Source organism: Anas acuta, chromosome 26, assembly GCF_963932015.1.
Source record: "Anas acuta chromosome 26, bAnaAcu1.1, whole genome shotgun sequence".
In the NCBI taxonomy this organism is placed as follows: Eukaryota; Metazoa; Chordata; class Aves; order Anseriformes; family Anatidae; genus Anas; species Anas acuta.
The window spans coordinates 3,124,561-3,137,978 of record NC_089004.1 but is presented as its reverse complement, the minus strand read 5'-3'; the positions used below and the strand labels follow the sequence as shown (position 1 = coordinate 3,137,978).

Below are 13,418 nucleotides of genomic sequence, written 5' to 3'. Positions count from 1 at the left end.
TTGGGCAAGAGGGACACAGGGTTTATTTGGGTTCTGTTTATGAAGGGTTGGAGCATGAAATCAAGCCTGGAAAAGAACCCGGGCTCCCCAAGGGCAGGGTTACAGCAACAGCAGCCTCCGAGCAGGAGCGGGGCAACCCAGCCCGTGCGGGCACCCGATCCTTGCACAAAGAGGACACGAGGACGCGGCAGCTGGTTGAGCTGGGAACATCTTTATTTTACATGTACAAAAGCTCCAGATCCTTGCAAAAGAGCGGAGAGACAGACAGACAAAGGAGACGCTGCCCAGCACGAGGCAGGACGCTGCCCCGCTCGAGTCCCCCAGCTCAGAGAGGAGAGAATACACAATTTCACTTTGTTTTTCCCCAAAGGCTGGTGCCCGGCCCTGCAGCCTCGGTGGGAGCAGAGGGACCGGGCTCCAAGCAGCTGCACCCAGCCCGAGGGACAGGGAAAGGGGCTCCAAGCAGCAGGGAGAGGGTCCCCGACTGCTGGGACACGGCTGCTCCCAGCCAGGGCACAGGAAAATCGAGAAGAAAGGAGCCTGGAGCAGCCCTGGGAGCACAGCCAGACCCTGCCCTCACCCCTCGGGGGTCCAGGTGTCCCCCGACAGACACGGGGCCACCCGTGGGTGCCCGTCCTGGCTCCTGGCCCGAGGGAAGAGGGCCCCCCCGGGGGATTATTCCAGTCAGTGCCCCGGGAAGGGGGCAAAGGGAAGAGGGATGCTCCTGCCCTCCCCTAGTCACAGTCAGCGATGCCTGAAGAAATAGACACTAGGGCTCCTCGTGTTTTTCATTAAAAAACCCTTTATATTCATTTCATGGCGGTCGAAATCACAAGAAATTAGGTGGAAGGGGAGGAAAAAAAAAAAAAAAAAAAAAGAGGGGACAAATACAGACAAACAGCACAGTCTGCCCCTGCGGTCGGTGCTTTCACAGGGTCGGGGGCACAGGACAAGACCTAGGACATCAGCTACTGTGTGACTTAGTGAAGTAACTCAAAGATGGGCGAGGGGGAGGCCGCTCTCCCTTCCCGTCAGGCAGCACGGCCCCCTCTGCATCCTCCCTCAGGCGGGCCCCGCTTCCTCAGCTCTCCTCCGCGTCGTCCACAGACTCTGACTCCCCGCGAGCCCTCTCGCGCTCGGCGTTGGGATAATCCTGCACGCTGCGGGCAGAGCACAGGCACCTCAGCAAGAGCCTCCCCGTGCCCACAGCATCCCTCCCTCCCCCAACCCAGGCTCTTCCCCAATTCAGGAGAAGCCCTACAAGCTCTGGCATCCCCCCAAGAGGTGGTGAGCAAGAGCCCAGCTTGCTGAGGAGCTGAGGGTGGAGGCGTGGTGGGTGCTGAGGAGCTGCCGAGCCCCCCCCGTGCTCACTTGTTGTGGGTCTCCTCGGCAGACGCCTCCAGCTCGCCGGCTCCCGGCCCTTGGCTTTTGTCTCGCTCCTTCTCCTCTGTGCCCTCTGCTTTTTGGGATAAGGATTCACCATTCACAGGAGCCGAGAGGTCTGCAGGGAAGAGAGAGGCTCGGATACCTGGACATGGCGGTGGCTGAAGCCTCGTTCACCCCAACCCACAGGCAGGCTGTCCCTTTACCCGGGGCTGACAGCCACCAGAAGGGCCCCAAAGCCTCCATTCCCCATGCCCAGAGGCTGACAGCAGCGTGGATTTTCCCCACCAGCTCCTCCAGGAAGGCTCTTGCAGCATTACGGGGCTGTCCCCAGGCGGGGATGGAAGATCCCAGTCACCAGCTGCCTGCGCAAGAGCCTGAGCCAGCAGCCAAGGGCGGCTCCACATTCCTCCATCCCCCTGGTGCCCGGGAGCAGGGCTCGAGCTGGCAGCGAGGAGCCGACCTGGCCCAAAATCTGCCCCGCAGCCACCCCGAGTCAGGGCGTGGGCTCCAAGCTTGCCCTCTGCTCTCACTGCCGCCAGCGTTTGATATTCAGCCCGCAGCGCCCCGCCTCAACACGCAGTCCCCAAGCTCAGACACGCTCCACCAGGGAAGCTGGGGGTGAAATTGCCCCTTCTGCAGGCAGCCCCACGGCCTCTGCCCCGAGGTTGCTACACGCCCGGACAGAGCTGGGAAATGCCCTGAGAGAGGGGCAGGGTGCGTTACCGGCGTTTGTCTCCTCTTCCCCCTTCTCATTCCGCGTCTCCCCTCCCGCCAGCTTCTCCTGGCTTTTGTCCACGTCCCCCTTGTCCTTCTCCGGACCGGCTTTGTTGGCTTTCTGGATCGCCTCCATCTTTGGTCCCAGGACGCGCGACTTCAACCGGGTGTAAACTTCGGCAGCTTTCTCCATCACTTCTTTGTTGGCTTTGTAGCGACGGATCTGCGACAGCCGCGGGGGGGAGGAGGTGCTGGCACCCTTCATGGCAAGCCAAGGGTGTCACCCCCCTCCCTCCACCCGGCGATCAGCCCCCCTCGTACCTTTTTCAGAGTGGCCACTACGTCCGTGTGCTTCTGCAGGATGTGAGAGGTGACCTGGAGCGTGCCCAGCTCCTCCAGGGCGTTCAGGCAGCGCTTGATGTCCTGCAAGGAGGGCACCGAGGTTAGAAACCGTGGGTTACACCCGGCCCTGCACGAGCAGCAGGGGGAAAACTGAGGGATTCTGTCTGCCAGCCGCCTCCGGGGGGGTTGGCAAAGCTCTGGGTCCTGTCTCCAGGGAGAAACCCAGCGCTGCAGCCTGCCAGCCCCAGCTCAGGTGAGAGGACGCCCACAGCCCAGCACGGGGACAGGAATGGGTGGCAGAGAAGGGCAGAAGCTCCTCTGCCAGCTCCCAGTGGGCACCAGGGACTGGCACCACCGTGAGCACGGTCCCCTCACAGCTCACAGCTCCCAGCCCAGCACCAGCAGCCTCCAGCAGCTGGGCGAGGTCCCCGTGGTGGCTGAAAACACAGCCAGGCACTCACCGGGTTGTCCACCTTCAGGGCAAACTTGATCTCGCTGTGAAGTTTCTGAAGCTTCTCTTCCACGGTGGGCTCTGGAGCAGCGAAAAGAGACAGGCCGGGGCATCAGGGGGGGAGCACCCAACGGCCTGGAGCCCAGAAGCTCTCCCCCCAAAACGGGTTTGGTTTCCTCTCGTGTCTCCAAGGCTGAAAGCAGCCCCAGGGGTTGCTCTGAAGAGGACAGGTTGGGGTGTGCCCCAACGGGAAAGGGATGCCTGCAGGGAAGCTGTCCCTACACACCCCGTAAATACTTCCCAACATGGTGCAGGGATCACAGCAGCACTGGCAGGGCCCAACCAGAAGTGATCCCAGCTGGAAAGATCCTTCCCCGGGACGGGGGAAGCAGCCCCAGCTCCCTTCTATCTCTGTTTTCTGCTGACCTGCCCTCACAGCCCCCGCCCCCTCACCCTTTTTCTTCTCCATTCTCCTTTCGGGGATCAGCTCCGACTTCTTGCGGCCTCGTTCCACCTTCAGAGGTCTGCGGGAGGAAAAGGACCGAGGTGCAATCAGGCAGGGGATGCCCGCAGGTAAAACCACCTGCGTGCTGCTGGGCTAGCCAGAGAGGTGACAGCAGGGCCCAGCGCGTCCCCCACTGCCCAGCAGTGCCAGGCAGGCAGCAGAACCCGGCCGCGCTCCACCCACGCTCTCACTCACATCTCCCACACACATCTCCCAGCTCACACGGCCGGGAGCTCTGAGACAGCAGCTCCCCCATGCCCCAGCTCCCCGGGACTGCAGAAAGGCAGAGCCCAAAGCTGAGGTGGCCCGGGATGCCCCCAGGATCTTCCCCCGTGTGTCGGAGAGCAGCAGGGATGCTCAGCCTGGTTCTCCCCCCTCCCCAGACACCTCCGTCGGCCCCTTCAGCTCCAGAAAGGAGAGGAGGAGAGGAGGAAGCCCTCCGGGGGTGCTGCTGGCACAGCCAGCTCCACCAGGACCCCATCCCCACCCCGAGGGTCCGCAGCAGGGCTGGGGCAGCAGCCGAGGAGCAGCCCTGGCCCCAGAGGAGCAGAGGAGGGGAGATGCTGACTTGTTCCGCGGTTTCTCCTCTGCTCGGCCCCTCTTCTCCTTCTGATTCGGTTTCCTTGACAACTCCGAGGGCTGCTTCTTCGCCGGCTTCTTTACCTTCAAGGAGAGAACAATGCAGGCGAGAGCAGCTTGCGGCAGAGCCCACCCCGCTGCGGGAGGGAGGGAGGCAGCACCACGGCCTGCTCCTGCTCCCGTCCTCTCGGCCCCATCGGGGCAGGATCCAGCAGTGCCAGCAGCCAGCGCCCACGGCAGCGCTGCTGCAAGGCTGCTGCGAGCAGCCCAACTGCTCTGGGCACAGGGCTGTCCCAGCACAGGGTAAAAAAGGAGCTGGGTCACAGCACGGGGGTGAGGAGAGCCCACCCAGCCCGCCAGAGCCACGCTTCCCCGCAGAGCTCAGGTCTTTGTGCTGCTCTCCCGGCCCTGCTCTGTGCAGAGGAGCAGGCAGCAGGCTGAAAGGGAGACCCTGCCCCTGGCCACGAGCCCTCTGCAGCCCTCCTCAGCGCTGCAGCCGAGCCCTGGCGGCCCTTCCCCTGCCTCTGCAGAGGACAGCAGGGCAAATGCAGTGACTGTGGGGAGAGAGCATCACAGGGATGTGAACTGGACGGGGCCTCTTGGGCCAGCGCACAGCTCCCCGTGGCACACAGCCCTTCCCTGTGCTCCCCAGGGTAAAAGAAGGCCAGGACAGCAGGTCCCGGAGCTCCTGGAGGCTCCTGCTGATGTGGCAGGGAGAGGACGGGCTGCTGCTGCCTGCCACCAGCCCCCCCAGCCCCTCCCAGCGCTGCACTCACCTCCTTCTCCATCTCCAGGTCGGAGTCTGAGGAGGACGGAGCCTTGGCCCGGCCTTTCCTGCCCTTTTTGGCTACTTCGTCGTCCGCGCTGCTGTCGCTGTCCGAGTGCGCCTCCTCGCCCTTCTCCGCTTTCTCCTTCCTCTTCTCCTTCTCCTCCTTCTCCTGCTCCCGCAGCCGACGGATCTCTTCCTCCTGTTCCCTCTTCCTCTTCTCTTCCAGCTCCCGCCGCCGCTCCTCGTCCCGTCTCTTCCACTCGCTGATGCGGTCCACGTCGCTGTCGCTGTCACTGCCGAGGACAGGGCACGCTCAGACCCCTCGTGTGGGAGGGGAGGCCGGCGACCCCCCCAGCCCCCCAGCCCCAGGGGATGGCGCCCCAGCCTCACCTGTCACTGCTGGAGCTGGTGGGGACGCGCTCGGGCTTCGGCTTCCTGCCACGGGGCTTGGGAGGGGGCTTCTCAGCTGCAAGGCAACGGGAGGAGGGTGAGCAGGAGCCCTTGGAGGTGTTCTGGAAACGCCTGGACGCTGTTCAGCGCAGAAGCGGACACCAGAGCTCCAGGAGCACCCATCCCATGCGCCCTCCAGCCTCCCGAGGGAGCCGGCAGTGGCCCGCTTGTGGCAGGTGAAGTCTCCTGGGTGTTACCTGGCATCTCCTACCTGGCTTCCTGCCCCGCTGAGGCTTTTTCACAGACACGTCGGAGTCCGAGTCGGAGTTGGAGTCCGACTTGGTCATGTCCACGGTTGCGTTTCCCATCTCCGAGTCCGAGTCCGCTTTGGAATCCGAATCGGAGCCGGACGCCACTTTCTGCAGGCACAAAGCGGGGTTGGATGCGGGGAACGGGAGCAGCTGCTGCCCCAAACACAGCGGCACGGCACCCAGACGGGTCACTGAGACACAGGCAAGCTCTCTTCTAGCTCTGGACCCCCACCAGCCCGCAGCAGAGCCCACCCTGACCCAGCCTCCCTCCAGGGGCTGCCAGCAGCCAGCTCCCTCGCCCCCAGGGGTGAGCAGAGGAGCCTAAAGCAGCAACCCTCGGGCCAAGCCACTGCACGGGGACGTTTACCTTCTTCTTCCTGCCCCCTGCAGGCATCCTCCGGGGAGCCCTGGCCACTGGCTTCTTCTCGGGAGTGAAATCCTGGAGGAAAACACAGAGATTAAATAGGGAACGGTCTCACGGTGGTGAAGCCAGGCTGCTCCTCCTGCCTCGGTGCCACTGTCCCCGCAGATGGTGACGCTCTTCCCACAGCCCTTCCTGCAGCACCCTGCCAGCCTCCAGGCAGACGCAGCCCCAAACCTCCTCACCTGGTCACTGTTTTTTTCCGACTCCGAGGACGTTTCTGAGTTCTCCTCTTCTGTCAGGGAGGGGCTGCCCTGATCCAGGTCGCTGGAAGATTTCCGAGGCCGTTTTGCCACCGGCATCTGACGTCCAAGAAGCGACACAGTGAGAGAAGCCCACCCGCTCTCCACCCACAGCAGAAAGCAAACCCTGGCTGAGAAGGGCTTGCCCAACTCTCCCCCACCAGGGGAACCCAAAAAAAACAGCCAGATACACTCAGAAGAGCCGTGCAGCTCTGGCCTCTCTGCAAACTGCTCCAGGACGTGGCTGTCCCAGCACCTCAGAGACCCCAAACCTGCACTAACCCAACTTTCCCCTTGGAGCAAGGTGGTTTCTTCCCCCCTCCACGCATTCAAGATGCTTCCTTTCTTTTGGAGGAAGGGGGGCAGCTCGGTGGGGGGCCCACCACCCACGTCCCAGCCTCCTCCTGGCCCTGCTCCCCAGCCCCTCACTCACTTTCATCGCCAACGATTTTCGCTTCAGCCCGCTGTGGTCACTGCCCCGATCCGAGTCCTCGTCGCTTTCCATTTTCTCTGCAGTGACGGCGGCCATGGCGGGGTCGTCCTCGTCGTCCCCCGCGTCGCTCCCCCCCATGGGGTCGTTCTCGGGAACGTCGCTGTCCGAGGAGCTCGCGGGCTAAAGACAGCGGAGACGACAAAGCGTTATTGCCCCCGTAGGCCCGCGGCAGGCAGGAGAGAAGGGGCGAGCAGGGGCGACAAGCAACAGAGAGCAGCACTGAGCAGAGAGGAGCACGCACACAGAGGAGCACAGAGCAGAGACCCCTCCTGCCGAGGCCCCCCGAGAGGAGCCAGCACCCTCCAGAGACCTTCCCGGCCCTTCAAGGAGGGCGCTCGGCTGACCCGCTGCTGATTCCCCTGCACCCCCTTCCCGAAGCCCCTTCCGCGCCACCCCGAGACCACCACAGCCACCTTCCCGCGGGTCCCCAGCTCAGCCTGCGCCTACCGCGCCCTCGCTCCCCTCCCCGGCAGCCTCGTGCCCTGCCACAGACCCTCAGAAAAGCCCAGGCTGGACGGCCCCCGAGGGGTGAGCGCATCCCAGCCTTCCTCTGCCTGCCCTGCCGGCGGCTGGGCTCGGCCTCTCCTCCGGAATCAGCGAGCGGCCGCCCTCCTCCTGGGCTGCCGGCCCTCGATTCGAGCCACTGCTCTGGCCCAGCTGGGATCTCTTCCGTCCTGCTCCGTCCCTCTGTGCAGGGGAGGTGTCCCAGCTTCTCATCAGCCCTTCGTGAGGTTCCTCACACCTGAGCTCCCGTCTTCTTCTCGGTGTTTCGTTCTTCACGCGCAGCAGGAGCGACCGTCCCTAGCTGCGCGGGGGTTCTTCCAGCACCGGAGCCTTCCCGCTGGAAAGGCTCTCCTCATTTTGGCCTCCTGGCACCTCCTTGCACTCAGATCTCGAAGTCAAGCCTCTCCTTCAACCTCTTCTGCTCCTCCAGGCGCAGTCGGTGAACCCGCAGCCTCGCTGGGATCTCTGGCGTAGCCTCGGGCGCTCCCCCCGCTCCCAACAAGCCCCTCAGGAGTGGGTTCCTCAACCCCGCCGGGAGTTCGTGGTGGTGCTGAGCAGTCTCCGGACGTGGCTGCCGCCTCCCTCACCACCACCAGCCTCCCGCCCACCGCCGCGGAGAGGCGAAGTCGCTCCCGGGTTTTTCAGGCACCTCCGCGGCCTCACCTCGGCGGCGCCGGGTCCGAGCATCTCCCGGCGCTCCTACAAACCACAACCTCTCTCCTGCGCCGGCAGCAGCACACCTGAGCCTGCCTACCTCCAGAGCAGCCGGTCTTCGTAGCTCACCTTAAAAACCTTCCTCTGCCTCTGCCTCTTCAGCCCAACTGCCTATGAAGCTGCTTTGGCCGCCTCCTCTGGAGATCGCTATACAATAAATTGCATCACACAATTATGGTCACGAAAGGCCCCTCGCACGCCAACAACCGACAGCGAAGAGCTGCCTCCCAGCCAGCCCTGGTGCCCGCTGGAGGAGCCGTCGGTGGGCTTTTGGCTCAGGACCTGAGAGACGGTTGAAGAGAGGGGTTTGCCCCGGGCCCTGCGAGCCTCCGTGCTCAGCGCGGCACGGCAAAAATCCTCTTTGGGTGGGTTCGGGGCGAGGCACGCCCAGCGCGCTCCCCGTTCCGCCTGGGAGCCGGGGACAGAGGTGCCTACCTCTCGGAGGGCGAGCGGGGCCGAGTCTTGCACCGAAAGGGAGAGGGCAGAGGAAAGGGAAGGCTTTGCAACCCTGAGAAAGCTGCTGCGCGAGGCGGAAGCGCGGAGACACCACAGCGGGGAGAAGCAGAGAGAGGAGGAGAGCAGGAGGTGCTCGCAGCCCACGTCCTCGCTGCCCCCCCGCCACGCGAGGCCCGCACTCACCGGAGGGGCACTGTAACTGGCGTGAGGGTTGTTCTGGATTTCCCACAATCCCTCGTTGAAGCCTTTTCTCTTGTTTGTTTTCCCATATTTGTCCTTATACTTTTCATAGGGGAACAGGTCTTTGGGGCCCAAGAAGGCGCTGGAGAGAAACAAAGCAGAGGTGAGCCCAGAGCGGAGGCAGCGGGGGCGCGGCCCAGAGCTTGGGGTGGGGGGGCGCGAGGCAGCGCTTACGTCTCGTGAGTGCCGAAGAAGAAGATGGGGTACTTGTTCGGCGGGGGTTTCACGGCGCCGTCCGCGATGTCATCGATCTGAAAGGAAACCCAAAGCGGGAGGGTGGTGAGAGAGAGCGGCTGGAGCACGTCCTCTGCGAGGCGCCCGGTAGCCCTGGCTGGCGGTGGCGGCGGGACTCCGGCACGCACGGCGGGGAGGCGAGGGGGGGGCCCCCCCCCGGTGTCTTCTTCCCACGCGCCGCGCCGGCTCCGGTGCCCGTCGGTCGGCTCGGCGTGGTCCGGGGCAGCGGCGGGAGGCTCTCGGGGCTGTCCCCGCGGGCCGGGGAGAAGTCTTCGGGAGGAGCCTCCCCAAAAAGGAGCCGGCTAAAAGCAGGAGAGAGGCCCCTGGAAGCCGGCAACGCCAGCGCCCTCCTGGCAGGGCCGAATCCTTTCGGTGTTCGGTGACCCCCCCGGTGCCAGGCCGGCCACGACGGCATCATCCCGGGTCTCACGGGTCAAGCGGCGATGTCTCCGGCCCCCGGCCCCGATCCCGCACGGCGGACGACCCCGCCTGGCCCCCGGCTGCCCACCGGGAGCCCCCCGAGCCGCGAGGTGCCTCTCACCCCGACCGCTCCGTCCGCGGCTCCTCCTCCGGTGCCACCGCACGGTGCTGCCACCGGGCCGCCTGCCCCCGTCCGCACCCCACAAACGGCACCGGCTGCCCCCGACCCCGCACCTCCACAGCTCACAGCCCCCGAACCGGCTGCGTCCCCGTTCCTCCTCCTGCTGCCCCCCGTTCGCAACCGGGGGGTCCCAAAGTGTTGCCCCGCTCCTCACTGGAGCCCCAGCCCCACGCGACCCCACAGCAGTGCGGGATGCCCCCGTTATATGGGCAGCACCACGGGGCCCTGCTCCCAGTGCCAGCACAGGTCCCGGTGTGGCCTCCAGCCCCGGTTCTGCTCCGGGACCGGTCCCACCGGGGACAGCAGCAGCGTGCGGCCCGGGAGCCGGCTCCTGCCCCGCTGTGAGTGCAGGACCCCGTTATTCCAGGGCAGCTCAGCCCCAGCCCCGGAGCGGGGCCGTGCTGGGGGTGTGCTGGAAGCGGGCTGCCTGGCCTGGGGGAAGGCCCCGAGCAGGGACTGGGACCGGACCCCCTCCCGGTGCCAGGAGCAGAGCATCACCCACTGCGGGTCCGGTACTAGGTCCCCCGTCCCAGTACAACTGCAGGTACCAGGCCCCATCCTGGTGCTGGTACCGGTACCGGGTCCCCCGCCCCAGTGCCTGTCTGGTACCGGGCCCCCCACCCCAGTGCGGGTGCTGGGACCAGACCCCCCATCCCGGTGCGGCTCCGGTACCAGACCGTGCCCCCAGTCCCAGTGCAAGGACGGGTACTGGGCCCTGTCCAGGTGCTGGTACCGGGTCCCCTGTCCCGGTACCAGTGCAGGTAGCATCCCCCAGCTCGGTGCTGGTACCAGAACACCCCCTCCGGTGCAGGTACCAGGACCTGAGCATCACCCGGTGTGGGTCCAGTACCAGGTCCCCTGTCCCGGTACAACTGCAGGTACCGGGCCCCATCCAGGTGCTGGTACCGGTACCGGGTCCCCCACCCTGGTGTCTGCCCAGTACCAGGCCCCATCCCGGTGCCAGTACCGGGACACCCCCCCGGTGCAGGTACCAGAGCATCACCCGGTGTGGGGCTGGTACCGGGCCCTGTCCCGGTGCTGGTGCCGGTACCGTGTCCCCCATCCCGGTTTAAGCACAGGCAGCAGCCCCCATCCCGGTGCCGGTACCGGACCCCCCCCCTCTCCCTGCCCGGTACCGGTCCCCCACCCCGCTGCCTGCCCGGTACCGAGCCCCATCCCGGTGCCAGCACCGAGCCCCCCACCCAATGCAGGCCCAGTGCCCGCAGCCCCATCCCTGTGCGTTCCCGTTACCCCCCCCCTTATTCCCCCCCCTCCCGGTGCGCGGGACTCGGTCCCGGGCCCGCCTCCTCCTCCCCCCCCCCCCTCCTCCCGCCGTCCCCTCAGCGGCTCGGTTCCCCCGGGGCTCACCCGGGCGGGCCAGTGCGGGTAGCCCTTCATCTTGGCGAACACCAGGTCCCCGGGTTTGAAGCTGTGCGGCATGGCGGGGGCGGGGGGGCGGCCGCGGGGCTGAGGGGGGGGGGAGGCGGCGGAGGCCCAGGCCCAGGCCGCGGGGCAGCACCGGGCAGCGGGGGGGGGGGGGGGCGGAGACGGCCCGGCCCGGCCCGCAGGATGTCCCGCCCCTCCCGGAGCTGAGGAGGCTATTGGTGGGAGGAGGTGCCGATCAAGGGTGTCGGCCAATGGGAGGGAGGAGAGGGCACGGCGGGAGGATGGGATTGGGCCGGGCCGCTCAGCGGGATGGGGAGGGGGCGGGGCCAAAGGGGAGGGGGAGAGGGGAGGGGGCGGGGAGGGGGCAGGAGGGGGCAGGAGGGGGGGGCTCCGGGAGGGGTCCCGGGAGGGGTCCCGGGAGGGGTCCCGGGAGGGGTCCAGGGTGGGTCTCAGGGGTCCCAGGAGAAGTCTGGGGGGGTCTAGGAGGGTCCCTGGGGGGTCCAGGGGGTTCCGGGGGGGTCCCAGGGGGTCTAGGGGGTCCAGGCGGGTCCCAGGGGGGTCTTGGGGGGGCCCGGGGGCGGCCCGGGAGGGGCCCAGGAGAGTTTAGGGGGTCCTGGGGGAGTCTCGGGGGGTCCCAGGAGGGTCCCGGGGGGGGTCCAGGGGGTCTAGGAGGGTCCCGGGAGGGTTTAGGGGGTCCCGGGGGGTCCTGGAGGGGTTCGAGAGGGTCCCGGGGGTGTCTCAGGGGTCCCAGGAGGGTCCAGGAGGAGTCCAAGAGGGTCCCGGGGAATCCGGGGGGGTCCGGGAAGGTCTCGGGGGGTCCCGGGGGGGTCCGGGAAGGTCTCGGGGGTCCAGGGGGGGGTCCCGGGGAGGTCCCGAGGGGAACCGGGGAGGTCCCAGGGAGATCTCGGGGGTCCCAGGAGGGTCCAGGAGGGTACGCGGGGAGGTCCGAGAGGGTCCCGGGGGGGTCCAAGAGGGTCCGGGGGTTCTCGGGACAGTCCCAAGAGGGTCCAGGGGGTTCCAGGAGGGTCTCGTGGGGGGGTCTGGGAGGGTCCCTGGGGGTCCTGGGACCCGTGGTGAGCTCTGGGGCTGGGGCCGGGGCTGAACAAACCAGGGTAAGGGCAGGGGGCTGCGGGGACACCGGAGGGGCACCGGCCCCGGGGGTGTCCGGGGGTGGGGATGCCCCACAGGGAGCCACCAGACCCTAATGGGAGCCCCGGGCATCGTGCTGGGGAGCAGGGGTGAGCCCAGCAGCTGCTTTTTTGGGGTAAAAAGGGTAAAAAGCAGCCGTCTGGCTGGGGGCAGGGGCGCAGCCCAAAGAGCCCGAGCCCCCCTGCAATAGTCAGGGCTGGGGGGGGGGGCTGGGGCAGGCTGTGTCCGGTGAGATGAAATCCCCACAGCTCCCCAAAAAGCAGCAGGGGCATCCCGGTGTCACCAGAAACTGGGGACAGCTGCAAGGGACCCCAAAAAACAGCAGAGCCAACGGGATTTCTGCCTGGGGCATGGGAAAGGGGGGGTTATAGGGGGAAGGGGTGGTTATAGGGGGAAGAAGTGGGAATTGTGCAGCGGAATTAGACCTGTTTACATCCTTATTTAAGTTAAAAAATAATAATAAATTAATAAATTTTACTAATTTGGAGTGAAACGATATAAAGAATCCATCTGGAAGCTCACACTGGTTTAGCCCCATTTTTTCATCCCCGTTTTATCCCTGAAGTCACCGAAAAAAAGCTCACCTGCCGGCTTCGAAGGCACAAACGGCGGCGAAACGGCAGCGAGCGGCCGGGTGCGAGGCCGTGGCAGCCCGAGGTGCCGGCCAACAACCCCAAAGTGCTGTAGGAATGATTTTATGGCCGTCACACCTCTGGGGAGAGGCAAAACGAGAACAAACCCGGGCCGGGCGCTCGCCCGCGGCACCCGGGGCGTGTGTGGTGGCTTTGTTGGCGAGGGGAAAATTAGGCAGGGCTGGGTGGAAGGGAAGCCACAAAACTGGCTCCTGGGGCTCTGTGTTTCTGAGGTGTCCCCAGGGGCCTGGGGATGTGGTGGGGACACCACGGGGACACCACGGGGCCGGTCCCGGATGGCCCCGGGGGGAAAATGGCACCGCTGCGGCCCGGCTCCGTGTGGGAATAACCTCGTGGAGCCGGCCCCCAGCCTCCTGTCTGTGCTGTTCTCACACGATTTTCAGTCCTTTGCCTGGTTTTGAACTGATTTTAGGGGGTTTCACTGAAAAAAAAAAAGTGTCTCCCAGACATTTAATGCAGGTGTCAGGGGAGGATGGAGCTGTGGGGTTGTGCTGGGTGCCCCCAGCCGCTTGGCCTGGCATGAGGCCTGCCGAGCTCCTGCTGGAGGCACAGGGCCACACCTAAAGTTTTATTATAAAATATATATATTTTTAAATTCCTTTATTTTATTCATTTTTGTCTCAAGATTCCCATCTGGCAGCAGGACGGAGGCAGCAGCAGCGCGAGGCCTCCCTCAGCGCAAGCCGCCAGCTGGAGGCAGGGAGCTGCATGTGGAGAAAAACCAAATTTTGTTTTATTTAACCAAACTTGGTTTTATTTAACCAAACTTTGTTTTATTTATGAAGATATTATCATGTTATTTACCCACATCTGGGCCCCCTGGGATCCCCCAGCTGACAGGGGCACCCTGCCGCTGCACGCCCGCCTGCTCCGGGGAA

The 13,418-nt window shown here is 65.4% G+C and overlaps 1 protein-coding gene across 2 annotated transcripts; it reads right to left on the bottom strand.

The window, feature by feature from the left end:
• Window positions 1-192: 192 nt before the first annotated feature.
• Window positions 193-10,868, bottom strand: HDGFL2 (HDGF like 2). 2 transcript variants are annotated; one of them, XM_068661511.1, is made up of 16 exons: window positions 10,721-10,868; window positions 8,692-8,768; window positions 8,461-8,599; window positions 6,544-6,723; window positions 6,054-6,170; window positions 5,815-5,886; window positions 5,408-5,555; window positions 5,137-5,212; window positions 4,754-5,039; window positions 3,967-4,061; window positions 3,347-3,417; window positions 2,904-2,974; window positions 2,422-2,523; window positions 2,110-2,323; window positions 1,372-1,501; window positions 193-1,160 (listed from the first exon to the last, which is right to left on the bottom strand). In XM_068661511.1, exons 1-16 carry the CDS (start codon window positions 10,790-10,792, stop codon window positions 1,082-1,084), a joined length of 1,929 nt encoding a protein of 642 aa, XP_068517612.1. In that variant the 5' UTR covers window positions 10,793-10,868; the 3' UTR covers window positions 193-1,081. The 2 variants fall into 2 exon arrangements, with proteins under 2 accessions (XP_068517612.1, XP_068517613.1); XM_068661512.1 differs by lacking the exons at window positions 8,461-8,599; window positions 8,692-8,768 and having other exon boundaries at window positions 10,721-10,865.
• Between the last annotated feature and the right edge of the window lie 2,550 nt (window positions 10,869-13,418).